Source organism: Apiospora kogelbergensis (genome assembly GCF_038363985.1).
Source record: "Apiospora kogelbergensis strain CBS 113332 chromosome Unknown utg000008l_segment0_segment0, whole genome shotgun sequence".
Lineage (NCBI taxonomy): Eukaryota > Fungi > Ascomycota > Sordariomycetes > Amphisphaeriales > Apiosporaceae > Apiospora > Apiospora kogelbergensis.
Window position 1 is genome coordinate 212,345 of NW_027117425.1, and position 27,862 is coordinate 240,206.

The 27,862-nt window shown below is 51.6% G+C and overlaps 11 protein-coding genes across 11 annotated transcripts; 5 read left to right on the plus strand and 6 right to left on the minus strand.

The window, feature by feature from the left end:
* Positions 1-64: 64 nt before the first annotated feature.
* PG998_011993 (uncharacterized protein) lies at positions 65-1,050 on the minus strand (the record flags this gene model as incomplete). Its single annotated transcript, XM_066878809.1, has 2 exons — positions 65-830; positions 914-1,050. The coding sequence occupies 2 exons, from the start codon at positions 1,048-1,050 to the stop codon at positions 65-67; spliced, it is 903 nt and encodes a 300-aa protein (XP_066725193.1).
* An 803-nt stretch (positions 1,051-1,853) lies between these two features.
* PG998_011994 (pantothenate transporter) lies at positions 1,854-2,983 on the minus strand (the record flags this gene model as incomplete). Its single annotated transcript, XM_066878810.1, is given in 5 exon segments — positions 1,854-1,961; positions 2,025-2,190; positions 2,274-2,651; positions 2,665-2,858; positions 2,918-2,983. 5 exon segments carry the CDS (start codon positions 2,981-2,983, stop codon positions 1,854-1,856), a joined length of 912 nt encoding a protein of 303 aa, XP_066725194.1.
* Positions 2,984-3,546: 563 nt separating this feature from the next.
* Positions 3,547-4,878, plus strand: PG998_011995 (uncharacterized protein; the record flags this gene model as incomplete). Its single annotated transcript, XM_066878811.1, has 3 exons — positions 3,547-4,152; positions 4,214-4,565; positions 4,625-4,878. 3 exons carry the CDS (start codon positions 3,547-3,549, stop codon positions 4,876-4,878), a joined length of 1,212 nt encoding a protein of 403 aa, XP_066725195.1.
* A 317-nt stretch (positions 4,879-5,195) lies between these two features.
* PG998_011996 (uncharacterized protein) lies at positions 5,196-9,157 on the plus strand (the record flags this gene model as incomplete). The annotated part of the gene is made up of 5 exons (XM_066878812.1): positions 5,196-6,375; positions 6,436-8,211; positions 8,301-8,422; positions 8,601-8,871; positions 8,940-9,157. The coding sequence occupies 5 exons, from the start codon at positions 5,196-5,198 to the stop codon at positions 9,155-9,157; spliced, it is 3,567 nt and encodes a 1,188-aa protein (XP_066725196.1).
* Positions 9,158-9,863: 706 nt separating this feature from the next.
* PG998_011997 (cytochrome P450) lies at positions 9,864-11,435 on the minus strand (the record flags this gene model as incomplete). Its single annotated transcript, XM_066878813.1, has 4 exons — positions 9,864-10,281; positions 10,331-10,619; positions 10,673-11,093; positions 11,160-11,435. The coding sequence occupies 4 exons, from the start codon at positions 11,433-11,435 to the stop codon at positions 9,864-9,866; spliced, it is 1,404 nt and encodes a 467-aa protein (XP_066725197.1).
* A 1,075-nt stretch (positions 11,436-12,510) lies between these two features.
* PG998_011998 (Ent-kaurene synthase) lies at positions 12,511-15,533 on the minus strand (the record flags this gene model as incomplete). The annotated part of the gene is made up of 4 exons (XM_066878814.1): positions 12,511-14,178; positions 14,242-14,522; positions 14,576-14,687; positions 14,763-15,533. 4 exons carry the CDS (start codon positions 15,531-15,533, stop codon positions 12,511-12,513), a joined length of 2,832 nt encoding a protein of 943 aa, XP_066725198.1.
* A 1,893-nt stretch (positions 15,534-17,426) lies between these two features.
* Positions 17,427-18,861, plus strand: PG998_011999 (uncharacterized protein; the record flags this gene model as incomplete). Its single annotated transcript, XM_066878815.1, has 6 exons — positions 17,427-17,594; positions 17,655-17,759; positions 17,827-17,985; positions 18,035-18,246; positions 18,301-18,380; positions 18,431-18,861. 6 exons carry the CDS (start codon positions 17,427-17,429, stop codon positions 18,859-18,861), a joined length of 1,155 nt encoding a protein of 384 aa, XP_066725199.1.
* A 1,192-nt stretch (positions 18,862-20,053) lies between these two features.
* On the minus strand, positions 20,054-21,969 carry PG998_012000 (MFS general substrate transporter; the record flags this gene model as incomplete). The annotated part of the gene is made up of 6 exons (XM_066878816.1): positions 20,054-20,185; positions 20,238-20,513; positions 20,568-21,119; positions 21,175-21,553; positions 21,616-21,713; positions 21,766-21,969. The coding sequence occupies 6 exons, from the start codon at positions 21,967-21,969 to the stop codon at positions 20,054-20,056; spliced, it is 1,641 nt and encodes a 546-aa protein (XP_066725200.1).
* A 753-nt stretch (positions 21,970-22,722) lies between these two features.
* On the plus strand, positions 22,723-24,415 carry PG998_012001 (cytochrome P450; the record flags this gene model as incomplete). The annotated part of the gene is made up of 3 exons (XM_066878817.1): positions 22,723-22,938; positions 22,998-23,415; positions 23,481-24,415. The coding sequence occupies 3 exons, from the start codon at positions 22,723-22,725 to the stop codon at positions 24,413-24,415; spliced, it is 1,569 nt and encodes a 522-aa protein (XP_066725201.1).
* A 1,328-nt stretch (positions 24,416-25,743) lies between these two features.
* On the plus strand, positions 25,744-26,289 carry PG998_012002 (uncharacterized protein; the record flags this gene model as incomplete). The annotated part of the gene is made up of 3 exons (XM_066878818.1): positions 25,744-25,869; positions 25,959-26,099; positions 26,170-26,289. The coding sequence occupies 3 exons, from the start codon at positions 25,744-25,746 to the stop codon at positions 26,287-26,289; spliced, it is 387 nt and encodes a 128-aa protein (XP_066725202.1).
* Positions 26,290-26,738: 449 nt separating this feature from the next.
* PG998_012003 (ketoreductase) lies at positions 26,739-27,704 on the minus strand (the record flags this gene model as incomplete). The annotated part of the gene is made up of 4 exons (XM_066878819.1): positions 26,739-27,088; positions 27,175-27,356; positions 27,410-27,562; positions 27,625-27,704. 4 exons carry the CDS (start codon positions 27,702-27,704, stop codon positions 26,739-26,741), a joined length of 765 nt encoding a protein of 254 aa, XP_066725203.1.
* Positions 27,705-27,862: the final 158 nt, after the last annotated feature.

Here is a 27,862-nt window from a genome sequence, read left to right on the forward strand (position 1 = left end):
TCTATCTGGGCTGCAATCTCTTCGTCAAAGGACGCGCAGTAGTCGTCGCTTGAGGCGTCATTATCTAAAAAGCAAAGGCAATCAGACCAGCGACGGCCATGACACCAGCGAAAGCGCTCTGGCGAGTGGCACCGCTGCTCTCGCTCTCGCTGGGGCTGGCCGAGCTGGAGGAAGAAGTCTCGGTGCTGTCTGAGCTGGACGAGGACTTGTCGGAGCCCGACGCGGTGGGGGACGCGGTGGCGGTCACCATGGTCTTGACGCCCGAGACGCCGGTGGCGGCAATGGACGAGACGGGCGCGACGGATTTGTCCCCGCCCGTGGACGAGGCGCCCGTGGGGGCGGGCTGGGACGCGGCACCGGCGTGCGAGGCGAGCGAGGAGGCCTTGGCGCTCTCGGTCTCGGTGGGGGCGGCCTTGGAGGCGGCGCCGACGTGGGACATGAGGGTGGACGGCTTGGCAGACTCGGTGGCGTCGCCCTTGGACGCGGCGGCGGTGGTCGTGGCCTTGTCGTCGTCCTTGTCCTCGTCGCCGCCGGTGATGGGCAGGGTGGCCTTGGCGGCGACGTCGAAGGCGTCGCCGCCCTTGTAGGACTGGCGCTCGCCGCCGTCCGAGTCGACCTTCTTCAAGTCGCTGGGGTAGACGGTGAAGGTGCCCGTCAGGCCCTTCTTGCCCTCGTCGACGATGAAGATGAGGCCGCCGTCGTGCGGCTTGGCGACCGACACGGCGTAGGGGCCGCACTTGGTCTCCGGGGCGGCGCCCAGCGAGCTGGTCATGGTCTCGGCCTTGCAGCTAGTGGAGTCGGAGTCGCCGGTCGCGACCTTGAAGTTGTAGCTATAAGTCGGGACCAATGTCAGCAAGTTTTCATAAATGCAGTGATATATGAGCGACAGAGATTAAAGATGGCGGTGACGTACTAGCATTTGCCCTTGTCCGAGTCGCACTCGGTCTCGAGGTTGCTGACGTTGAACTTGGTGTCCTTGCCGGCGCGGGCGTCGATGTTGGCGGCCCAGGCCAAGGGCAGGAGGGTGGCGGCGGCAGTGGCGTACTTCATCGTGTCGATTAGGAGGAAGGAGTGACTTGGGTTGGTGGTAAAAGAGTGTGGTGGTCCTTTGGCTGGTAGTGGCGAATGGATTGGGTTGGAGATGGTTGGTGAGGACTTCCCGACATGGTATTTAAAGCAAAAAGCGCGGGGCCTCCTTGACCATCGCCAACGTCAACGGGGGCAGCCCGCCAAGACCAGCAATGTTGTCGATCCCTTTCAGTGACGGGACTCGGCACTAATATCAGAGGCGTCGATCGGCTCACCACTGCTACGTCTAATTACGGCCAAGGAGCCAAAGTGGAAGCAGAGCCAGTCGGCCTCCTTATTGACCCCCGGCGACCCTGTGCCGTTAAATACGGGGACGACCCGGTTTTGACCCCATCGCCGTCTGAAGCGCCAATCACAGCCGGCCGTCGCGAGCAATGACAGGTCTGCAGCCAATGAAACAGCACCCACAGTATTGGATCCGTTCTATTAAGGTGCACCTTAATCTTCCTAGAATTAGGGGTTCTACCAAGATATACCCCTTGAGTGGCTGTTTCGATAATTACCCGAGCCTTATGCTTATGATCGCCAACGTCGTCCCTCGTGCATGCCAGATGCCAATTCTTGTCTGCCGGCTCCTCACCAGCTGTACTTGAATGCCCCATGCGCATCTAGTGCAACCTCACCCACCTCTCCTTGACGCATACCAGTCTGTAGCAAAGGGCGACAATGAACAGCAAGCAACAAGTGACTATGCCAGTCACGACACCATTGAAGTAACGCGGCTTTTCTGCCCATAGCTCCGGCGCACCGATGCACCCTGCTCACTACCCAATGAAGAACAAAGCATCCTCAAGGGACCGTTTCGTGTTTCCCTCGACGTTGGATGCGGCCAGCAACACCAGAGGCGACATGACGGCCGTGATGCAGGAGGCCTGCGGAGAGTACACATTAACATGTTTTTATACCGACGAACGGCTATCAAACCAAAAACTCACCAGCCAAGAAGCGACGATCATACCCCAACCTGAGTCAAGGGCAAGCTTGAGAAGCAAAGCGTTCCCGACGAAAGGGGGAATGATCAATGCCAGTACCACCAAGCCACTAGCGTACGGTTGTTTGGGAACAGCCAGCACCCCGCGACGCCGATCCACAGCAGAAAGACTTGAGAAGCTCCGGAAGGGGCGGTGTACAGGACGGTTTGGAACTCATCGTAGCTAATGGTGCTGATTACCAGGGAAGCAAACTACGCGCATGTAGACATGGCCAGCTCTTGAAGGGGATTCGGACGACGACGACGACTGTCGATCCAAGAAGAGTGGGGCGTGTCGTGAGCACTGGTGACTGACTGCATGGTGACCAAAACGCCGAACGCGAAAACGAACCAAGCCTTGCCTCCCTGAGCCTCGGCGTCGAGAACGACATCTTGTCCCCTCTCTCGCGGTCCAGCGTCATGCGTGGTGACAGCACCTCCTTCTCGGCGCGCGGTGATGAACCAGCAATCCCCGAGCCCGCGCGGCATGATTAGGTAGAAGGAAACACCGGCCGCGGCGAGGTACATACATATGATGCTCCAGGTTATGATGTGCCACTTGTCAGTTACGAAGGGGATGGCGAGAGATATGCTGGGGACTTCACAAGGTGTCGCCCACGAAGTTGGTCAGGTGCAGTCTGCTCATGAGGTATATGAAGAGATGACCAGCTGGCCAACGTACATGAATGTATACCATGAGTATTTGGCGCTGGTCATGTTCATGTCTGTTATGAGGCCGAACACGGAGGCGTAGCTGAGACTGCTTATCTAGATATTGATGCAGGAAGACGACACACATCTACATAGTATCAGTATGAATGGTGATATGATATGAGACCGATGTATTAGTAGACTTACCTTACGCAAAATGGTACAGTTAATCTTGCAATATACTCGCTTTTCTTCTTCCGTTCCGGGGTACATGCCGCGGATATCTCGACAACTTGACCTTTCTCTCCAATGGGTGGCGGCGCATCTTGGATTGAATTGATGGGTATTCCACCGTCTTGTGGTTTATCTTCTTGATGAATCTTCATGCTAAGATACTACTATATGAAATCACAAAGAGGTAAGTGGTGGGAGGAGCACAGATTCCTGAAAAAGGTATCACAGTATAGCAGGAGAAGAATTACCAACTCAATCACGAGCGCATAGATGACATGTGTGTCCAGTTTAACACCACGGTTCTTGAAAGCCAGAAACCGAACTCCATCGAGGTGAGGAGATGCACGCCAAGAGTCAGGTCGGGGGAATCTCCGAGTTCTGCTATCTGGTCTCGGCTACCTTCGGACTATCGCATCGGCCCCCAATACCGCGAATCCCGTTGCAGTGGCGCAACCGGCGTAGAACTCAAAAGCTAAATCCAATCTCTTTCATCTTAATCAGACAAGTCCGAGCAAGGGCACGCTGGAAGCGCTAGGTGCGTACTGGTGTCCCGCAAATTCTTTTAACTCCAGGAGCGTGTTTTTACTACGGCCTTCGTCACGATGGTTCAGCAAGCCGACCTCAAGCCCTGGTTTCGGCCCCCGCCGAAGCCGTATCTGTTGGCCAACGCCAACATTATCGACGTCGAAGCCGGGGAGATCTGCCACTCAATGGACGTGAAGGTTGAGGATGGGAAGTTCACCAGCATTAGCCCTTCTTCATCCGCCTCTTCGATAGTAGGCTTTACCATCATCGACTGCACAGGCCGCTTTCTCTGCCCCGGCCTGATCGACAGCCATGTGCACCTGATCGCAGTCCCCGGCTTTGGCGAGCTGTCGTCCGCGTTCGGCAACCCGGAGTCCGTCTCGCTGCTGCGGCAGCCGTACGTGTGCGGCCAGATGCTAGGCCGCGGCTTCACGAGCGTGCGGGACTGCGGAGGCGCGGGCGCCGCGCTGCGCGACGCCGTGGCCGACGGCGTGTTCCCGGGGCCGAGGCTGTTCCTCGCGGGCCACGCGCTCAGCCAGAGCGGGGGCCACGCCGATTTCCGCGGCCCGCACGACCGCTCGATGTGCTGCGGCGGCGCGACCACGGGCCTCGGCCGCGTGTGCAACGGCGTGCCGCAGTGCATGCAGGCGGTGCGCGAGGAGGTGCGCGGCGGCGCCGACTTCGTCAAGATCATGGGCTCGGGGGGGCGTCAGCAGCCCGACGGACAAGATCGACCACCTGCAGTTCACGGGCGGGGAGATCCGCGCCATGGTCGCGTGCGCCGACAACGCGGGGACGTACGTCACGGCGCATGCGTACACGGCCAAGGCCATCCGGCACTGCGTCGACAACGGGGTGCGCGGGATCGAGCACGGCAACTTCCTCGACGCCGAGACGGCCGCCCTGATGAAGGAGAAGGGGGTCTATCTGACGCCCACCCTCATCACCTACCACCAGATGGCCAGTCCGAGGTGGACGGGCTACCTGCCGCCGGAGTCCCAGGCCAAGAACACGGAGGTGCTGGACGCGGGGTTGAAGGCTTTAAAGATCGCCCATGACGCCGGGGTGACGATCTGCTTCGGGACTGACTTATTAGGTCCCTGGGTGCGGCGCAAACACATGAGTTCGCGCTGCGGTCCCAGGTGCTTTCGCCAGTTGATGTGCTGCGGAGCGCGACGCTGAACCCAGCCAAGATGTTGGGTCGGGAGTCGGCATTGGGGCAGATACGGGAGGGCTACGAGGCTGACGTTTTAATTCTGTCTGCCAATCCTTTGAAGGACGTTACCATACTAGACCAGCCGGACATGTACATCCTAGGGGTCATGAAGGAGGGGCGGATGTATAAGAGTCGCATAAAAGGGGTTGAGGACGATGCGGTCGTGCCTGTCCGCGCGACGCCTCATCTCTAGTTTCTTGCGAAATATGAAGCCAGGGAAATATAAAGTGGGATAATAGTAGCTGGAATGGGACAAAATAAAGTAAGACTAGTTATTCATAAAATTGTTGGCTGCAATTTCTAGAGCTCCCCTATTTCAATCTCGCCGCGGATCAACTGATTTGCTAATGCAGCATTCTTTCTCTTGTGCGGGGTGGAATTCTCACGTCACGTGCCACTGTAGAGTCCCACCAGTAAACTGACAGCAATCCCATCTCGAAAGCGGCTCGCAGGTGCCTGGAACCAACTTGCGTTTTGTCCGTAGAGCTGTAGCTTCGACACCACTTCAGTATGAGCGACACTGACACAAACAACCCCGTGGACGCGGGCACACGAGCCACCCAGGATGATGATAGCTCTGTTCTGAACCTTGCCTCGAGTGCTCAAGCTTTTACAACAGGTCAGCTCCGCGAATTTCCTGGAACAACTGTTAACCGAGAGAGCCTACAGTACTGCAAGAGTGTCGCCAGTCGTATCAGCAACCTAATACTTGAAGACCTGCAAGGATGGAATGCAGAAATACCTCTCTATGAACCCTTCGTCAGCAGGCCGGCATTCCTGGGCCGGACAGAGGCTGACGCAAAGCTTTGGATGGTAGTTTGCTGCGAAGAGCGCCTGAGGAGTCGTGTCAAGCGATTCTTCAATCGGCCAGGGGTGCAGGAACTGTGCAACTTCCAGGGACGGCTGGAAGTGGCCACCATCCAAGTCTACATCACGAAGCCAGCAACGCTTTTGGCCCGTACTAATATCGTGGCTCAGCTACCTGGCCGAATTGTTCAAGGGTTTGCACACAACAACGAGCTCTGCGGCGCACCTCTGTGGACTTACAACCCCGCGACAGCAGCATCGCGCCAAGTCACTCTAGGTGGTGTACTTGAAGCCACCTTGAATGGCCGAAACAAATACCTTGGGATGACTGTGGGCCACGCAGTGGACGGGCTTGAAGTTGGCGATGACGATACGTCTCAAATTACAACTCGCCCCGACATGGAAACCGACACTTGTTTGGAGAGAGTCTCGGGTTCAACCGGTACCGAAAGTGATAGCGGTGCCGAAACTGCATCGAGCCTTGATCAAGGCGATTTTCAAGTCGTAGATTCGCAAACGACCCTGCCGCAAAATCAAGAACGCGACGACCCGTGGGAGACAAACTCTGTGATAATGACCATGACCAAAGCGACAGCCGACCCAGAGGCAGGGACTTACTACGACTGGGCGTTGGTTGATCTTGGAAGCCTGCCCAACCATATGGAGGTGCACAATGTGGGGGCCCGCCGTGTAGACGGCCAACCATTACTACCGAGGGTTCCTTCCGGCCAAGACCTCGACGGTGCTCAAGGTTCAACGATAGTCGTCGTGAGCCCTGAAGGGCCCAAGTCTGGGACCATGTCTCTGTTGCCGTCAAAGCTGCTCTTGCACCCCGGACGGGCCTTTGTTGACACCTTCATCGTAAACCTAGACGAGCCTTATGGTAAGAGCACATACCATCCCAGCAAATAGGAGGCAGCTTCTAACTGTAATTCAATACTAGTGCTCTCTCGCGGCGATTCTGGGTCTTGGGTTATGAACTCGGAATCTGGTCTCGTCTATGGCCACCTTGTTGCTAGCGATGTACTCGGTAGGGGTTATGTGATACCCATTCTGGATACCTTTGAGGATATCAAGAGCCACCTCGGCGTTACGAGGGTTACGTTCCCTGGTCTGCCTGGGCAAAATAATCCGTCGGAAGCCGGGTTTGCATCTCTTCCGCCGCGTTACGCGCCACCTGATCGCCCCCGTACACCAGAGCACGAGCCCCCTATCGCTGTCATAGATCACACAAACAGAAAGGTCCTCGAACTGATACGCTCTCGAGATTATGCACCAGAGCGGCATCACGGGGGCAGGCGCTTATACAATAATCAAGATCTGGCAATCTGCTCAGAGTCTTTGGTCTTCGCTCTTCGATCCGTTATACGATACTACCCCGAACTGGATTTGACAGCTGCTACCTTGCCCCATTTCGTTTGGCCCTATCCCCCTTTGGTTCACCACTACGATGAGCTGAAGGTCTTAAAAGCAGAGTGCGAAGCTCAAAGTGATAGCACGGCGTGTCTCATGAAGCGGAGCATCCCGGAGCACATACACATCCTGCTCAATTTTCTGGACGAGGCAGTCATGGACCAAGTCAACGAAGAACGCGCGCGCAACCGGAACGGACTCTACACCTTCGACTTCGCCTGGGTCTCTCAGAAGCCCGGCACCACCGTCGTCTACGGCCGCGACGGCGCCGACCGCGCGGGCTGGCCGCGCCGCCCGGTGTTCCCCAACGACCCCGAGCACGAATGGCCGGGTCTCAAAAGCCAGGGGCCGTTTGTCGTCTTGCCGCCCAGAACTGAGGATTTCGGCGTCGCGACGTGGGACTTCGGAGGGTGGAGATTGGAATGCGACGGCCGGGTTTTGGGCCGCGTGGTTTACGCGACGACCATTCGGCCGTTTCTTGGGGTACGGGAGAGGCCGTGGCGAGTGCTGGAGCCTGACTCCTGGCGGCACGACGAAGAAGCCTCAGAATCCCCTCTTGGGAGTCCTGTGGAGCCTTTTCTAGGTAACGAATCGTCCTTCGACGTTAGATATACGATCAGCAGCGGGGAATATTGGAATCGGGACATCCGAGACGTCCAATACTGGAAGTTCAAAGGAGTCACGGCTGAATACCCACAAGAAGAGGTAAACAAATATTTTAACCAGATCAATCCGATTGGCAGCCCCAAGCAAGCAAACCAGCTAACTTCTTTCGAGGTCGATTCGCTTGTGGTGGTTGACCATCAAGAGGCCCTCGACCGGCATCCAGAAGAAGGGGTGCCGCCTTTTATGAGCGGCGTAGACTTGGCTGCTTGGTCTCCGCACTGCGCTTGCCACGTTTGCAGCGAGGAAGGTCACGGGTTGGGGTCGTCAGCCTCGTCAACGATGGGAGAACGAGCCTTTGCGCAGTACCGCCGAATCGACCCTACATCTGGTCAGGTTTTGACACCGCACCAGCGACTGCTGTGCCCTTCGTCCATCTGGGCTTTCGTGCTGAACACCAAAACATGGCGCAAGTTTTTCTTTCTTTCCCTTCCTCCCTTGCCAATGCTAATCCTGAAATGTTATGTAGAGAGGCTGCATACCCTGGGACTAAAACCTCTTACTTGGAGGGACGATTCCATGAAAAAACTTGTCATGGACGAAAGGCAAAGGCAATCGCTTACTCGCCTCGCGGAGGGTGACCGCAACGGCTTCCTCTTGCATCTGTATGGTGGCTCGGGCTTAGGCAAAACCTTCACTGCAGGTAAGAAGAAAACCTCAGTTAGAGCTCACATTTATGTGAACCGAATGACGAAACGCCACTGCTAATGCTCCTTCCCTCTCGCCCCACAGAATGCATCGCGGAGCATAGCAAGAGACCCTTGATGACAATACCCTCCAGCAATCTGATCGCCAGCGAGGCCGACCACCGACCCGCGATGAAGAACCTGTTTCGTAGGGCCAACCGATGGCGAGTGATACTGCATTTCATAGATGCCGACCATTTGCTGGCCGAGAGTCCATCCTCCTCGTCGGGCAATCCCCACATACACGAGACTTTCAGAGCAGGTGAGCTTGACAGTAACAAACAAACAACGAAGCCGACTTTTTTGGTCACGCACGTCCGTTCTGAGCTGACTTCTTTACCGCGAGAAAGCCTTCCGAGACGCCCTGGAGGTGAGCCAGGGGCTTGTCATCCTGGAGACGAACCGAAAAGACGACTTAAGCAAAGACATCGTTTCGAAAGCGCACGTGCAGATTTGTTATTCTTCCTTCTCGGAGGACCAACGCAAAAAGGTGTGGAAGACAGTCTGCGATAATTATCACAGGACCAAACATATCTACCTGGAGGATTCGGCTCGCAAAATCATCAAGACGCCGATTGTGGAGGCGCTCAAGTGGAACGGGAAAGACATGCGGAGAGGTTAGTGGTGTAATAGCCATCTTCCTAAGAGCCCGCAGACGTCACAGGGCTAACAAGTGATCAATCAGTGATCGACGGCGCCACGGCATTGGCTACAAAGAACGACGACGCCTCTGAGATCCGCGTTACCAGAAAGGACCTGGAGGACATGATGGAACTTTCGGGAATGGCCGTCTTTCCTCGCAAGCGCGAAACAGAATGGGGATTGGTTGCCATCACCATCCCCATTTGGCTCCTTATCTTCATCATGACAAACCCCTCCATCGGGAGTTACTTTACACGCTGACCTGGTGGAGGACGGGCTCGACTCGCGGTGGCTGGGATAGCTGGTGACGATGGTGGAAGGAAATGCGTTAGTTAGGGCGTCTACAGTCATGAGTTTTGGTAGAGGCGCTGTTGGTCGTCATGTGTACATCGATAGAAAGGAAAGAGAACAAAAGAGGGGTTTAGCCCATTTTTGAAGATTCAAAGGAGTCAAATTTCCTCATTACGCCATGCCTGACTGGATGCGCTGCGTCACACGTCGGTACCATGTTCTGTTACTGCTATTGGATTATATCTACTATCTTGTACGAAGTAAATACTAGCGCTGTCAAAATCCCCCTCCGCCTAATATTTTAAAGAAAGGAACAAAAAGATAGAAACGCATAAGGAAGTGACTAGCAAAGAGGTTACGAGTACAATGAAGCAAAACGTCCAAAGTAGGAAAACAGCTAGAAAGACAGGGGTCGACCGCTCCCGAGAGTGCAATCCCATTAGGAGGCTGATCATGTGGTCAAGGACTGTCTGTGACAGCGTTGGTCGATTGGCTGGCAAGTGCGAGTAGGGCCATCACGACTAAAAGCACCGAATCTCAGGATCAAGCTTAAGACCTCAACAGGGGTTCTTTCTTCGTTTGACCATGATCTTTTCCATTGGAGAAAACATAGTGAATTCGTGGAGGGTGATGGTTGGGGGACGCTGTTCATCGAGGAATTGAAATTCGTACTCAGTCAAAAGCTTGACGAGTAGAATTTTCCCAAAAGGTTGGCAATGAATCTTCCGGGACAGGCCCCACGTCCAGCACCCCAGCTCAGGATATCGCCATCAATGTCTCTGAACGGGCGGGCGCGATGCCGTTGAAGATCTCCCTTGTAGTATCGAAGGCCATGGTACTCTTTCGGGTTCTCAAACATGACAGGATCCATAGCCCGCGTATGGGAAGAGATGGTCACAAATTGACCCTTCCTGAGCTGAATCCCATTGGAAAGGGTGTGGTCGGCCTGTAGGACCCGGCTGTACACTAAGAGTGACCCAGGAGCCAACCTGCTTGTTTCTTTCATGGCCGAGTCCAGCTTGTCAAGGCTGTTGTATGCTGCTTGGTCCCAATTCCCGTCAATGACCTGGTTCTTTCCAAGATCTCCTCGCGAACTTCTTCAAGAACGTCTGGGTGCGCAACGAGATCTGCAATAACGCCGACCACAAGGTTCGCGGTGCTGTAAACCCCCCAGCGGCGACGGAGGCTGCGAGTTTGGCAAGTATCTGCGGGTCCCTTTCTTCTACTGTTCTTCCATCTTTGACCATCCATGAGAGAAGATCGGGCTCGGCGTCTTCATGCTCGCGCCTCTTGAGCGTTTCTAGCCTTGGGGCAACAAGCTCTTCAAGGCGTCTCCAACTTCGTCGCAGCCGCCATCTTGTGGGGCATAGCCAAACTAGGAGTGGCTGGAGTACGGCCGGGAAGAACCTCATGTACATCACAGTCGCAAACACTGTCTGCAAAGTTAGTATGAATAGGCATATACCCGTAAAGCGGATTACATACCGTCCCTTGTATGTTCGAAAACCAATTGCACGAGTTCCGGATTGTCACAGATCGGTGTCCCGTACATGGCCAAAACTAGACCCTCAGTTACACAATGGGCGATGAGGTCCAGGGGCTTAACGACGGCCCAAGAGGTGGTCTGTTGGGGGAAAAGACGGACTACAGATGCTGATGTCCGTTTGGAAATCCCATCGAGAAGCCGGGGTAGTGCTGGACTGACCCGACTCATCAATACTTTAACATGGTGAGTAGACTTTCGAATGATATCGAGCTCTGTCAAATAACCGAGCATAGAAGATGAATGATACTCTCGAGAATCCAATAGTGAACTCGGAAGTCTGTTGAGTTCGGGTATGAAACTGGCAGGAAGCACGATCAGATTGGTGTCTCCACGAGCTAACATATATGTGTCCCCAGCGAACTGTTGCAAGTCAGTTACTAAACAGTGGCCAGAGAAAGGGTATTTCCCGGTAACAAAGTAACTTACTTTTCTGAACCCATAGTCTAATATGGAACGGGATCTGAATGCCCACGAAATGCGAGAGAAGGCTGTTCCAAGACGTCCCAAAGGATTGTTAACTATAGGGATATGTGTCTTATTGTCTTTCTGAATCAAGATAGCGTAAAGCATCAAGGTGATTACTGCGCATATTGTTGCAGCCTGAAGCTTGGAAAGGCTTGAGTTTGCGTGTAGCTGAGTGTCGGATTGGGTGGGAATGTTAGATCCAGCACAGCTGGCCACGAAAGTAGTCGGATCTGCCATTTGCAATGGGTTTCAATGTACTGGCAATTTGGCCGCATAGTTAGGACAGAGAGAATGGGAAAGGAGATGGGTCACACGCGGTGTAGTGGTTCGATAGAGGCAGGGAAGGGGCTGCAGGCTGCTCACCACGAGGCCTGACTGGACTTCAACACCTCCAGTGTCTACTGACGCTTCCCCCTATCTTCTGTCGGCGAATCTGACGGCGTACGAAGAACAAGACCTTATTTGGTACGCTACGTAGTGCAATGCAACTGTTTTTGAAACGCAGTAAGAAACAAGCCTAGCCATGCATGTACTTATTTTTGTCCTTCAAACTTGTTCTGGACATCTCCAATTGGGGGCCATTGCACGGTGGGATAGGCAAGGGAGTGATTTACCGGCACCGCTGGATGCCACGCTGTTTGGTCGTGCGTTTGTGGCAAGAGGCAGTACACCCATACGACGTTACATTGACACCAAGTCTGTTGTGCGACATCCATTATGTCGGTACCGTTCGGGGTGTGGACGACGTAACCTCAATGTATGTAAGGGGTGCACTGTGTGGCAGCAACTCATAGGCAACCATGCAAAGAATATTACTAGTAGGGTACCATTTGGGGCACCTTCGGTCTTGAGAATGCCGACATGATGGAACCATTGGCCTTTCCCTGCCTCCCATCTGATGTCAGTTTGGGATGAGACATCACTCAATAGCCCTTTTCGTCTGAGGTACCCCGGTGAGGGTGATGCTGACAGTCTAGGAATCCCGCAGACAGCGAACCACGTAGCTTTGCACCACCTTTAGACCACGGAAACGAAAGGGTCCTGCGATGCATGACAACAGAATTGGCTAGGCCGGGAATTGCTACGTTTGAAGTGGAACTAACAACACCGTATCGCGATTGTCGCATATTGAAGCAGTCAGATGATCCAGATGTAAACAATCATTCAGTCACTGTATCACCAACTAGTATGTATACATGCACGCTCCCGACTGCGTAATGAGGACATCTGGTGACATCGAGCCTCAGGCTTTCAGGCACTTACATCGTCGTATCAATAGCATATATGGAAGAATATGTTCAGAACCTACGATCTATTTCTGTACTTTCCATGAGCTGACATCCTTCTGAAGGTAGATCATGCCATACAAATCAGTGACATGGATAAACAATCTGAGATAATCAGTGAGTTTATCGTTGTTCATCTCCTTCTCCAGTCTCGCCATGGATGCGTCGAGTCCCCACCGTTCGTAGTCGGCGATCCATAGCAAATCGTCCTTGACGCTTTGTCCCGGAGCCAAGTCACCTTCTTCGGTTGGCCGACTGTTTGGGCTGGGGCCTTGGTAGAACTCGGGAAAGTCCATTGAGTTCAGATTGCCTTCGATTCTGTCCCGCGTAATGGATCCATAGTCGTTCTGAATCCGGCACAAGCTGGCCAAGTGACGGAAAACGTCTTCAACCGCGTATGCCGTTCTAGGGCTCGAGAAGGCGTTCATATGAGGCCGCACCATGATGAGGCAATTGAAGAACACGAAGCTGAGAGGACATGAAGTGTGATCTGCAGAGGTGGTTCGAACCCAGTCGTAGAATGTGCGTCTTGGTAAGCTTTTGTGAAGCCCATTGGCTTCAGGAGTAGTCTTTTCAAGTTCGGTCTTGCCATTAAGGCCTAATTCCAGGCACTTCAATTGGCGTCTGTTGTCTTCAGACTGTCTGACATGCGCCAGAAGAAACTTTTCCAGCTCAAAGCACAATCGTTCCTGTACAGAAGCTGGGGTAGTGAGGGTAGCCGAATGCCGCATAATATGGCTTGTGTACGACCCCAGAACGGTTTGGATGTGGTGAAGTCGAAATCGATCCTTGTCGTCGAGTCCCTCTAGACTCAGTCCATTAGGCACCGGCTCGCGGATACCACGTTTGTCATTCAGGTAGTTTCCACACAGTTTGTGTATAAGCAATCGTACAGCTGAGAGCTCCCCGTCGAGACTTTCAACAGTTGTCTCCATGAACTCATCCACCTGGTATTGCAGTAGGGACAGTATCATCATCTCCTGGAGCTGGTACAAGCTCAAGGAGCAGCCGTGTAGAACGTTGCATGCCGTCCACGTTAGTGGAATTATTGCCAAATACTTGTCCTTGGCAGTGGCCGGGCGGGGCATTATATCAAACCGTTGACGGTGAAGCTGTCTCATAGCAAAGGTAGCTTGGAGTTCTGTCATATCCCTTCTGCTTCGATCAAGTTGGGAGAGTAGTGGAAGTGGCCACACAAGCTGGCCTGCCTTTCTTATGTCGGCCTCAATGTAGGTGGGTGAAGGATCAGTATTCGACATGAGGGGACGGCTGATTGGGACTTGGAATGCAGCCATGCAGTATGCTTCAGAGATGGTTGGAGAGGAATAAATGACCTTCTCTACCCAAAGGTAGCTTCCTTGGCTCCACAAGTGTGCGTTGGATTCAAGGAAGGATTTTCCCCGTTGAATGTTGCGGGTTATTGCCTCTTGGCTTATCACCTGCATCCATGGCAAGCGAAGGATGGAGGCCAAGGTAAGAATGGCATAAGCTGTGACCTCGCAAAGCCCATCCCACGAGCCGTCTTGGAGTTGTAGATGCATTGTTCGCATGAGAACATGCAATGATATGACCCGAATACGCTGAAGCAGAGCAGGGGAACGACGGTCCATCTCCCGAATGACGCCTTGTTCCAAGCTGAACATGTGAACAAAAGATTGGGACAGGAGCATTGTTGAGTATAGGTCATGTATATGCTGCAATGCATCGTCAACATCGTTCTTTCAAAGTCTATGCTGTTTGGCGGGCAGTCAACGTACCCACTTCTCGTTAATGTCGTCGGTCTCGAACTTGGTGCAGAGGAACTCTGCAGCTTTCGCAATTTCCTTGGTATGTGTAACGGCGCCGTGAGCAGCACAAAGGCATGAGAGGACGTTGGCGTTAGCACTGAAGCTCGGGTTCCGCTCTCCATTGTACGTCACGAAATGCCCAGGGGCTTCGAATGCCCTAATTAGAGGCTCAACCTTGGGATTTCCACCAAGATAATGCAATGCAAGTATTACTTTGGCAGTGTCGTCGGCATCAGGGAGAAATGAGGGGGCTAATAAAAGTCAGTGACGTTGGTTCCCGAAAGTCATAAGAACAAGAGCTTACAGAAGCCTACAATGCCCGTATTGGATGCCAAAGCATCATCGAGAAATTGGGCAATTGAACAGGATGCTTGATCACTAACTGACGCACCAGATTCCATCAGGGCAGTGACGGCCTGGGTCCTCAACGGGCAATGTTAGCAGATGAAGCATCCAAGCAACGATTGGGTGTTGGATATCGAAAAACTCACCCAGGCTACTTCGAAGATTGATGTTGGCCAAGCACATGGCACACTTCCATCCCCGTTGCCGGAGGCGTTTGCGACAACTCTCTCCAAGTAGGCCACCGCTCGTTCATCCCAGACTGAAGAGTACATTAAATATGCCGCGGTTGACGAAGGCGACCCCATCATCGACCCGTCTTCCTCGAGCCAGCATCTCAGTCGGTCAAAGTCAATAAGCCCTGAGAGACCCTCCAGTGAGTGGAGAAATGTTGAACGTGTCTTGTATATGCGAGAGACAGTTGCATGTGACATTTTGGCATCGTAAAGCTTCTGCAGCTTGTCATATTGGGGAAAGGTAATGGTGACTTGTTGATCTTGAAGCATGGTCAAATGCCTTATCACAAGCACCTCAAACCCAACTTGGTCACAGCTCGAGACATCCCAGGCTTCCAGCAGGGCAGTCAGCGCTACTTCCGCCCTGTCGCTTATCTCGGTCAAGCCACCCTCGTACAGTTCGTCTGAAATGCGTTGTCGTAGCGCCAGAAGCGCTGCCGCGGTGTTGAGTATGCCATCGATGGGGGAGGCATACGAGATCCAAGCCCCGGAAGGGAGTTGATGATCTAGAAGAAATTTGAACGAATCTGGAAATAGGTATTTCCCATCTGGCTTTCGAATCATAGATATCCATGCCGTGTCATAGATAGACGGAGACATGCTACCGAACCCCGACCCCACTGAGCATCTGGAGGCAATGTCCGAGAGCATGTCGTTGGAGCGAATAGATAATGAGACATCCATGGCTATCATGGAAGACTGCCCAAAAGATGTGGTTCTTTTTTTCGTTAATTGACGCTGATGTAGGCAAGATCACTTTTCAACTAAATTGCAGCGTACAGTGCTTATCCAAGTGATGCTAAATCATGCTCTGGGGACTCAGCCAGGAGAGGATCTGACATTATGCTACTGAGACAACGCAAGTAATGCTTAACCGTACACCTTCGAATGCCAAATTCCAGCAAGAGGACGTCAGCAGTAATGCGGATCGGCTATCCCTAGGTCCACCGAGAAAAATCTACGGCTTTTGCAGTTCTTTGCTCTTCGTAATCAATACCAGATGGAACAAAGCTGCGCACCCACCATTGCCTGGACAAACAGTACCCCGGAGCTGCTCGCGTGTACCCGACCCAGGCGACACACCCCCATGTTCACCTTCCAGATTTGGTGATCACTCGATGGCATTTCAGTGGCAATATTACTCTAGGGCCTGCAATGCCCTCTAATGATGTTGTTGATCCGTTGGTGAGTGGGAGGGGGAGATAAGGCTGGCTGTAACCAGCCTGCATAATGTTGGTATCGCGTCAATTGAGCATTCTGCAGTGGAAATTCACCAGGCTGGGTGCCAGAACCTCGGAGATGGACAAGATGGTGTGTACTGTATGTGGTGCATGTCATAATGCCAATTCGGAAATTATATTGGGACCGCGTGTAACAACTAACCGGCCATTTACATTCAACCGTCTCCAACGGACGCATCCGCAACGTGCATAACCGCCCACCGAGAGTAGCATTGAAGATGACAAAGAGGCCGCCCTCCCATCTCGAAGTGTGATATACACCCACCCCGCGAGGTGTCATGCTGGCGGTTCATCTGTTGCAGATGACAAGCGTTTGGCCACAAACAGCGAGATGGTGCGCACCCACTTGTGGTTTCATAATTGCAAGGCATATTTCCACGGAATACTACCTTACAGCCTCCCCCGATGTCACTTTTGCTTGTGTGGAAGTACTATCGGCCAGCATTGCCTTACGCGACCAACATGTGCCATGTCGGAGCACTACACCTCATGCTGTATAAACCTCAAGCACCGTTGAATTGGATTGCAATTTCGACGATGCGAAGTCCTTGGGTCCTAAGGCATCCTTGTGTGACTGCAACACTCATGACTAAACCCTACCATAAGAGCGGATCCTATCAGAACAGTCAGTATAACAACCAACATCATTGTGTGAGCCTCTTACTGCAACCCTTCTTGCAGGCGGTGGTAGCACAATTTGTTGTCACTTGCTTATAACAACGCCGAAAAGAGTAATCTGCGTTCGGTAGAAGAGCCCAGAGATCAAGAGATAGGTGGTCGCAATGCGCAAGAAAGGCATTTACTCACCAGGTGAGTTGCTCGACCTTGGTTTTGTTTAGACTGGATGAATCAAACGTCGCTCACTTTTCGTACTCCCCCATAGTGTAGTATCCGTCGATTTTGATGTGAATACAAGGCCAATCCCATGGAGTCGTAATCCTGGTGTTCTTGGAGCATATCATATTTTATTATCACTCAGAGCCATCTCATTTCTTATTTCAGAAGCTTCTGCAAGCTTACTGAGCTTCTCGGCGGTTTCATGGACAGTTTGATTTGTTACCGACTTTATGTTTCAACACTAACTCCCCTGTGCGGATAGTCTAGATACTCTGCTTCTGATACAAGCAGTCTTTCTTTGGCGTCTAGTAGTTCCAAGGTATTAACCAATTTCCTGGCGAGCCTTGTTCGATGATGACCAAATACGCAGACAATCCTAAATACACAACAGTAATATATCACCTAATGCCCGCCGTGCCAGTGTCTCCATCATCATCTTTGGAGAATTCGCTAGCCCTCATGTATTTTGAAACACTCTCATAGCAAGATGTCGACCAACATGGCGCCCCTGTCCGAGCCACATCCTTCGTTGATAACTTCGGAATTGGTTATCGTTGCAGTCGTTGTTCCTCTCGTCTCCCTCGCTGCAATAGGTCTACGCTTCAGGGCACGTAGGATCATGCGAGCCCCTCTACTTGCCGACGACTGGTGGATCGTGGCATCATGGGTAAGATAGATGCTTCAAGCATCTGTTCCAGTGTATTGGATGCTTACGCTACTCGCTCAGGTTTGTAGCATGCCCCTGAGCGTTCTTATTTGGACGTTTGGCGCACTGGGTGGCGTTGATCATTATAAGGTGGATGTCGAGACAGGAACACGATACTCTCGAGAGGTGAGATGAGTTATAATGCAATTCCGATGCTTGCAACTCACATGCTGATCATCTGTTGCGCATTTAGTGTATATTTTTCTCGTCCGTCGCACTACAGGTGTCATTAACAGTGGTTAAGATTGCTATCCTCCTATTTTTCAAGAGGCTATTTCCAACTCCCAAGTTCAGGATTGCCGTCTGGATTGCGATTGGTGTCATCACTGGCTGTGGGATACTGTTCCTCTTGGTAAGTATCTGACCAACTAGAATTTATTCTCAGGCTTACTATGTAACAGTTGTTTCTGCTTCTGGCTGATCCAATAAGCTATAATTGGACATCAAACGGACGATACCGATATAATCCGACAACGGTTGGAGAAGCGCAGGTGGCTACGAGCATTGCGCTTGATGTTGTGGTCCTCCTATTCCCCATACCTATTGTCGCGAAGCTACATATGTCTTTGCAAAGAAGACTTATTATAAGCTTCATATTCTGGCTAGGGGCGTTGTAGGTTGCACTCCACAACACACATCGCTTCGCTGATGACACTAACAAGCCTAGCTGCTGCGTTGCAGCAATAGTTCGCGTGATCCTTCTTCACGTTACGCTTCGACAGGTGGTGACGGGGGATCCAGCTGTTTGTGAGTCTTTTGAGAAGATAATAGTCGCATGGAAATACTAACTCATCCAGATACACAAACTTTACAGGTCGTTTTCCTCATCCTCGAGCCCCATCTTACCATCATCTCGGGATGCTTGCCTTCTTACGGAACCTTGATGGGACGGTTTCAAATACTCGACTCTATTATCAACAGCGTGCGATCGTTTTCACGTCTGTCTAGAAGGAAAGCATCTGCTGCGATGTCTTGGCGTCGCGGCAGCAGCAAAGTTGAGGGCGCACGACAAACAAGATCTGATTCTACATATGAGCTTGACCCTAGTGTTAGTTGGCCAGGCGGGGCGAATCAGAACTATGTTGCTGTGGCAGGGAGTAGGAGTAGCCCGCAGTCATCAACCGACATTGAAGCTCCGTACCGGAGAGACATGGAGATTAACGTCACTACTGCGATTGAGGTAGTAAGGGAGAGGGCAGGGGACGAACAGATACCGATGCACACGTAGGCGAGGGCCAACATAGCATCTTCAGAGGTCTTCTTCAGAGGTCTCCGGCGTCGAGACTACAGGCTTTGGAAGTAACTTGTACTCAATACAGGGAAATCACCAATCGGTTTGCAAGTGGTTGCAGACGATCCAAAGGCAGGTAAGTGCCGATCGGCACAGTTTATTCCCATTCTACTACCGTGTCGCGTATTTCTTATCAGACACACGAACCAGCCTATCAAAACCGAGTAATGCGTTGGAAGGCTTAGTAAGCACTCGCGTAAGATGTGGCATAGCAACTCAGCGCAGAGTCCTGCATATGCTCCAAAGGTCTCAGGTGACACTGCGCATTCATTGGGAGCGCATTCATTGGCATATCCTGCGGGGTAGTAATGGGATGGGCAGCATTAACTTCACCCAGGTCTCCCTTGCCTCATCTTTTACGTACCAGGGTGCATGGAAATCGTTGATGTGTAGTATTATTTGCTTGGATTTGCATTTGGTGCATCAATATTGTGTCAGACTTCATTTGACGCAGGCTGTAAGGGATGACGCAGACTACCTGGGTTGAAGGAAGTATATGGCGAGTCGGTAAAAAAAAAGTACAACGCGGGTTGAGTGAGTCCCCTTAAACGTCCCGAAAGATGGTTGCACCTCGCCCAGAGCACGGGAACGGGGTAGTCCATCCGGTCGATCATGTTGACATCCCACCTAGGCCATATTTCCTCCAATGAAATTTCTTGGCGAAGCTTCAATGCCCTGCCTTCGATCCCCCATTTAATCTTCGCCCAGCAAGTGATTTTCAGTATGTCAAAAAAGCAGCTTCGTGTCTGGCTGGCTCGTGGGTTTACGTTGCTGCTTTCAGGTGCCAGTAGTATAGAATTGTTTCCAGCACATCATGCCGCTGTATAAGCTGTGCTAACAGGTCTCAGCATGACTAAGTCATCCGATTCTAAAATCAATCAAAGATGATCATTCAACAGTCTGCAACTTGAGAGGGGAGAGGCATATGAGGCATTGCGTATTAGGTGGGTTCTTGAAGAGAAAGACTGTTATTAAAATAAGGATACTTGAAAGAGAACTGTAGAACCAAACATTGAATTGCTTCAATATGCTGCGCTAGCCCATTGAACCGATACATCGACATTCTACCCCTCCTCTTTTGATGAGACACAGCCGCCCACCACACCGCGACTGTCAGGCTAGTAAGCTGCTAGACACTAGTTTTCTCACTGCCCTCCCTGTTATCAGTCTTAACAGTAGGTGTTTTCTTCTTCTTTATGGAGATCCAGGCGCATCCGGACACTAAGAAGAATGCAATCGATGGAGCTGCCGCTGGAATATACTTTGTCACAGTTAGCTTGAGGGCAGAGTGTCGAGTGCAAGGATCTGCTTACGAATACTTGTGTGATAGATTTGCTGTACTGTTCGATTACAGAAGGCAACGCAGAAGGTTCGACGGCAGATCTGTAGTTGGTTGCTCCGGCGGATATCACCTTCGTAACGACATCTGCATCAACAACAGTCGACAGGTTGATGATCAGGCGCTGTTGGAAAAGGGTTTGTCCGACAGCAAGGAAGACGGAACAGCTAGTTGAAATGAACATCAGAAGGTTTGAGGCGCCGATAGGAACCAGTTCTTTGGGGAGGGAAGCCTGCATGCCAAGGTGGGCCTGGGGTACTCATTAGCCTGCAATATTTTGGACAATAGAGATTGTCCAACTCACAAGGTTGGTTGAGAGGGCGTAGCCAATGCCACCAAAGATCTGATAGCCTATCCAATGGCCACTTGTTATGCCTGGATACAGTGTGCTGAGAAGACCACCGCCAATGCATACAAAAGCTTCAGACAGCATCAAGAAAGGGTTCCACCACCCAAGCTGCATCACGAGCCCTGACCCTATGAAGGATGCAAGGACATCAGATATAACTGTTGGTAGATAATACGTGCCACTGTTGACCGGGGTCGCTGCCATAACCGCTTGAAACCATACAGGTAGCCAGTATATGACAAGCTGGAAAGGCCCATTGATGAAGAAGGAGCCTGCGCAGATGAGGGCCACGTTTCTGTGAGTGGTGAACAGTCTGGGCGGGATCAAGGCGTCGTCCTTCATATACATCTGCCATGGAATGAAAAGCATCAAGGTCACCCCAAAGCCAACGAAAAGACCGATGACGATCGACGATTTCCAGGGATATGTAACTCCGCCCCATTGAAGGGCCAGGAGAAACATGATCATGGAACCCGCGAAAAGAGAGAAACCAAGCCCATCAAGGCCCTTGAGTTTGTTCATCAGGGGGGACCCTCTCGGTATCGGCTGCCTTTATATGGACCAGAAGGAAGAACAAGACCGCGGCGAAGCCTCCGATGGGAAGGTTGACATAGAAACACCACCGCCAGGTAATGTTTTGCGTGAATGCGCCGCCCATCGGGGGTCCGACGATGTTGGCGATGGAGAAAACAGAACTCATGGTTCCGGTGTAGATGGCTCTCTTGTGGAGAGGTATTATGGTCGTGAGAAGGGCAAACCCACCTGCAAAGACGCCAGAGGCACCGAGCCCAGCAACGGCTCTACCAACAATGAGCGCTGTTGACGTGGGCGCTAACGCACACACTAGACTCCCCACTTCGAAGACCCCTAGCCACAGAAGATAGCAGTACTTCTTGCTCCATAGGATATAGGTTTTACCAGCCAGCGGCTGCGTAGAGCATCTGGGACGAAGGATAGTCAGTCTCTTGCTCTCACACTGAGTAGGCCTCGCATTGTGACTTACAGGGCGAGCTGGAAGGCGGCGCCGTACCATCCTATGTCTTGGACGGAGTTGAACTCGGAGGTTATCACTGGGATCGCAGTTGCGATCAGACTGAAGTCCTACATAGGCCTTAGTTAAGAGGCGGGGCCTGGCAATAGGCGGATCACTTACCAGGCCTACGAGAAAGGTGCAAAGACAGATTGATAGATGTATGATGAGGAGCTTTACCCCTTTGACCTCATTCTCTGGGTCAATTGACTCTTCTTGGGGCTCATGGGGGTCTTTGGTATTTTCAGATGAGTTTCGGGGTACATTCCCGGGAACCATCTCCGCTTCACCGTGGGCCGGCTTGGGATCGGTTGCCGTAGAAGACATAGTCGCAAATGTGGTGTGCCGAATATTTTATAGAGATCTGAGGCAGCGGTTGATGTCGGAGAGGTGAAAGTCACCAGAGAGCTGCGAAGAAGATATTAAGTACATGAAAGATGGCGAGGGCATCGAAATGCAGGGGAAAGATCCAAGGGCTAATTTGGCCCCCAATCCCCGAGGCAAATATGCCCATGCCAATGCGAGAGACAATCAGCGCAAAATCTGTCGACAACTTGCCGCTCAGCCTGACATAGGGAGGGGGTGGGGAACAGTCGAAATTGATATGAACAAAACACGAGGGTACCTTGGGAGATCCTGGGCAAATCAATTGCCTGTGAAGCCACCCCCGTAGAGCATCCTCAAATGAGTCATCACGGTTGGGGGAAGATCTGACAGTTGTACAACCCAAAACCAACCGCATGATGCACGGGATGACATCTCTAATGCCACCTCCTTGGTGTGGAAATTGACATGCGTGGGGTTACATTGGTCGCCTCGTCCAACCTCACCCTTGCTGCGGGTGTTGGCATCCAGTTCGCTTACCATAATACTGTGTGTCTAAAAAGGATACGCACATGGTTTGCTTTGGGGAGGAGTAGGTACTCATCGAACAATGTCTCTTTTTTTCTCGGCTGATATGGTTCGCTGCTTCCAATTCAATTCGGAGCCCGTGATCCTGCATTGCTGAGAAGACACCAATTTGAACAGAGAAAAGAAGAGAGAAACCAATTGCTGAGCTGTAGTATCTGTCCGATAATGATGGAGTCAACGCCTATTATGTCCTTGTATTGGGTTTTGCCAATACTGCTCTTGGTAGGCTATACCACTGGCACTGCGATGAGCCGAAGGCTCTCTGAGGCCAGATGTGTCTTTCCTGTGGTTGGCAAGCCGTTTGCGTTCGCGCCACGGTTCATCTCGAACCTGGCCTTTGCCTTCAACGCCACGAGCCTCATACAGCAGGGATACGAGAAGGTTGTATTCCCATGGCTGGGTGGTAAAGATGCCGGCAAGCTAACACTTGTCTTTTCTCCTAGTTCAAACACGAGGCCTTTCAGTTAATTCGAAGCACAGGTAATATGATTATATTACCCCATACCCTCCTGGAGGAGCTCTCCACAATACCATCGACAATCGCAAGCCCATATAAAGCTTTGGAGCATGACCTTCTCGGTGCCTATACGGGTCTAGATCTTATTCTTGAGAGCAGACTTCATCACACTATTGTTCAGCGCAAGCTGACGCCACGCTTGGGCTTGATCACGCCTGGGCTGCAGGAAGAGCTTGCTGCCGCCTTCGATGAGGAACTACCGACCAGTGAAGACTGGTGTGAGTTCCAGCCCTACCAATGCATCGGCAAGATTGCAGCACGTCTCTCTGCGCGTGCCATTGTCGGCCCTGCGTTCTGCAAGGACCCCACGTGGCTTGACATATCTTTCAACTACACAGAGAACTGTATGTTTCATCTTCCCCTTCGCTTGATGCGTTCGAGCTGGTCAGTATACTGAGATGCATTGCAGTGTTCCGAACAATCGTCTTCCTTCGGATGTTCCCTCCGTTCCTCCACTATATCGTATGCCCTTTGATTCCAGCATACTGGAAGTGTAACTACTATATCCGGCTTGCCAAACAACTTCTGGTGCCAAGGATCAGGGAGCTGATCAGCCAGAATGACAAAGGGACTTGGGCACCGAAATCGACCGAGGAAGACACAAATGTCCTACACTGGATGATCGACTCGGTGAAGGGACGGGACCGTGATCCCCATGTGTTGGCCCACATCGAAGTCCTTCTCGCCCTTGCATCTGTACACACTACGCTCCTCAGGATGGTAAATGTGCTATACGACATCACCGCCTCTAATGATGGGCTCGTGGAGGAACTGCGGCAAGAGATCTCGAGTGTGGCAGGTGATTCAAAAGGCTGGGATGTGGCGTCTTACGACGCATTACACAAGCTTGACAGCGTGCTCCGAGAATCACAGCGTATGTCACCACCTACCACGCTTGGCTTGAAGCGCTTCTTCACCGAAGCCTACACGTTTCAAGACGGAACAAGAGTCCCCAAGGGCGCATACGTCTGTCTGCCGATACAAGCCATCGAGAACGACCCCGAAGTCACACCCAATCCGGAAATCTTCGATGGGTTGCGAAGTTACCGCATGTCGAAACCAACGCTCACCAACCAGGACAAGAACTCTGGAAAAGAATATCTTTTCTCATCCCCAACGCCCATTACGCTGAACTTCGGATATGGGAAGTCGGCTTGCCCTGGCCGATTCTTCGCTAGTCTCATTGTGAAGATGGTGTTCGTGAAGATTCTTACAGAGCATGATTTCAAATTCTTGCCCGCTACTGGAAGACCCAGCAACCTAATGGTACACGAATTTCTTTTCTCCTCGCCCTGGCAGCGCATGTTATTGAAGAAGAAGAAGTATTCTGCGTGTCCTTTTTGAGGATTTACTGTAGTAATGCTCGATAGTAATGTAGAATGTTACTATAAGACTTTAAGCAGCTATCAAATCATATTCAGTTTGAGCATTACGTCATTTTCTGTATCTCCTTCTTCATGATCATGCCTCCGTGTATGTCTCCCGAAGCCGTCTTTTACCACGGGCCTTGTCTACCTTGAGCTTGGAGAGTTATTGTATTTGAGGATTCCACGTAATATTTGCAGCAGCCTCTGGTTCTATATTAGGTAGTGATACCAAGAATGTATCTGAGTTCATTCATAACGTGTACACATATAAAATATAAAGCTGAGGGAAACGTTCCTTAACCTACAAGTTCCAATTCCGGATTTCCAAGGAAGCCACGGCCGATTGCCCGCATGTCAAGATATTATCCTACACATCATTTTGATCTAAATAGCTGCCAAAGCAGACCATTTCCATGCCGTCCGGCGAGTAATGAAGTTGCCATTGAGATGTACCTTGGTGGGTTACCAGACTCTATCGAAATCAGCCTTGAGGTGATCCCCGTGTGAGAGTCGTGACCTGTGTTTTTTTTATTACGGGTGCCTCTACCTCAGTTGCATGCCCTGATGCCGAATCTAGATCAGTAATTATTTCCAGATCAGTGATTATTCTCAGATCAGTGGCTGTAGGTACCGAAAGCGGATCAGCTGCGGTTCTCAGGTCAGTAATTATTCCCAGATCAGTGATTTTAAGAACCAAAAGCGGATCAGTTGCTCAGTAACTCACCGATCCGGAGCCCCCAGGTCATTAATTCTTTCCGGATCAGTAACTTTAGGCACCGGAAAAGGGTCAGTTGCCCAGTAACTCACCGATCCGGAGCCCCTAGATCAGTAATTATGTTCGGATCAGTAGTTACAAGCACTGAAAATAAATCAGTTGCTCAGTAACCAACCGATCCGGACTCCCTGAATTAATAATTATTCTTGGATCAGTGGTTACAGGCACCGCAAACGAATCAGTAACTGGCTGATCTGGCATGCCCTTTCTAATATAAATACCCTCCCCTCCCCCTCCATTCTTCCATGGAAACTTTTCCATCTTCACAAAAAAACCATCACGCAAGACATTCTCACATCTTGCCAACCTTCCTTCATCACACCAAAACCTTCCTTCATCCCATAAAAGCCATCCATCATCATCACATCAAACCCTTCAGTCATCTAGTTGAACTCCACACACAACTTCATCATCCAACTGAGCCTCACCATCCACCTCGGCTCATCACCCAACTCAGCTCATCATCCAACTGAGCTTCACCTCATCGCGTGCCAATCTTCTGTACGCCAAACAATCTCACATTCATCACCATGGAGTCCAAGAAGAACACGCTGAGCATGACAATCCACGAGTTGGAGAAGGAGTTCAAGAGCCTGTCGTTACAGGTCAAGGAAAACCAGAAGAAGGTCAAAGAGACGCGGAAGAAGGTCCACAAGGTAAGCTGCCCTTCATTTCCACATCTCCCACGTCATCAAGCACCACGCTGCCAGTCCTGCTCGGATCCATTTGCTGACCATTTCACCAGGCCACCATGGGGTTCGTCAAACAACCACCGATGGAGGTGCCTAAGGTGCCCAAGCTTCCGCGGGACTCCAACAAGGAGGAGCTCATTCGAGAGATCGATGAACTCATCAAGCTTTGCGACGAGACCCAGAAGGTGCTGAAGGTAAGAGACCCAGAAACCACATTGCTACACTTGATTTGGAACCACCTGCTGACTCTCACTCAAACAACAGAAGGAGAAACAGCGCGAGTCCGATGTGTTCGGCGGGTCAATGGAAGCCATGGCTATGGGTGCAGCCTCAGGATCTGAGGTTGGCTCGCTGCTTGACGCAATCCTTGAGTGCTTCGACTAGAAAAAAACCCAACAGGATGGATGTCGTGGACACCTAAATAAGACATGATTGCGCTCACGCGCTGGGGAGTTTGGCGCTTCTACAGGAGTTATGGATATGGATCAAATGGATCAACTGGAGTTCAGGTCAGGATTGCTTGGATCGGAGCTGAGATGTTAGGCTGGAACATCCAATTTCACTTCTCCCAAAGTCTGAAAGTTCACTCTCTAGGGATGAACTTTCATTGGCAACGTCGTTGCTAGGGCTAGGGCTATGGATGAGCTTCTTGAGGGTTATGAAATACACATTCACACCTCATTGCTAAAAACACCTTCTCGTGCAAAAATTGATGTGGTGAAGTTTCTCTCTCAAGTTTCATTAGGCCCTCCGTAACAACATGAACATGATATGTCTTAAATAGCAGATTGAAACATTTTCTAGGTGTAGTCAGTGCTCTTGGCAACTTCTTCCTAACTCTGACAAGTTTCAAGCATTTTCTCGCACTTGAACTTGATTCTGCTCCATCCATCACTCCCAAGCGGAATCCTTAGCGGTACGTCCTTCCCCTCCGCGATCCCAGTACCGTTGACCAGGTCGATCATGATGCTGACTGCCTTGTCAGGATCACCGGGCTCTTTTCCCAGCTGGCTTTCCAAGGCCGCTCGCACGCCAGAATTGTATTCCGCAAAATCCGGATTGCGTGTTGGTACGTAGTTGATGTTGCTAAAAGCCTTTGTCCGGAAGTACCCAGGTTCCACGAGGAGGACTTTGATCCCTGGCGCGAAGGTGGCCAGCTCCAGGCTCAGACATTCGACAGCGGCTAGTACGTGAAGTCAGCATATTTCGCAAAGAAGTAAACATCATCATCAGCTGCGCTGTATATATGGAGGTTTGAAAAGGTAATACCTTCCAATGCATGCTTGGTGGCGCAGTAGCCAGTCGCAGTAGCGTCCGCATGCCAACCTGCCTGGGAGCTGATGTAGAGCAGTGTCCCGGTGCCCTTCTCGCGCAGCTTCGGGAGCAAGGCTCTGGTGATGTTCAGAGGACCGTGGAAGTTGGTCTTGAAGACGTCTTCAATCTCCTGTTGTCTTGAAGGCCGTGAGCACGGAAGAGAGGAAGAGGAACACTGGACATAGCATACTGGAGTTCTTCGAAAAGCCCTGTCACGATGTACCCGGCGTTGTTGACCAAGACGTCGATTCCTCCGGGGTAGAGGTCCCAAGCCTCCGACAACGTGGATCTGATGCTTTCCGCTGGGAAGTGACATCCAAGTCCAGAATCACGGCGCCAGTGTCTTTCAGGTGAGCCAGTTTTACTTCGGCATTGCGCCCGGTGGCAATGACGTTCTGGCCTGACGCTCGAAGCTTGCGGACGAACAGCTCACCAAAACCGCTCGAGCAGCCCGTGATCAACCAGGTCTTCTTGGCCTCCGTCATATTGGGTGTACAGAGGGGGGCGGATTTGTGTTTCTGTCTTTATTCAGGAGCTTTGAGGTGGACCGAAGGGAGCGATAGCAAGTTATGTTAGTGGTAGAAACGATCAACATCAACGTAGTGTTTGGGTCATGTCGGTGATATGCCACTTTACCCGGAAT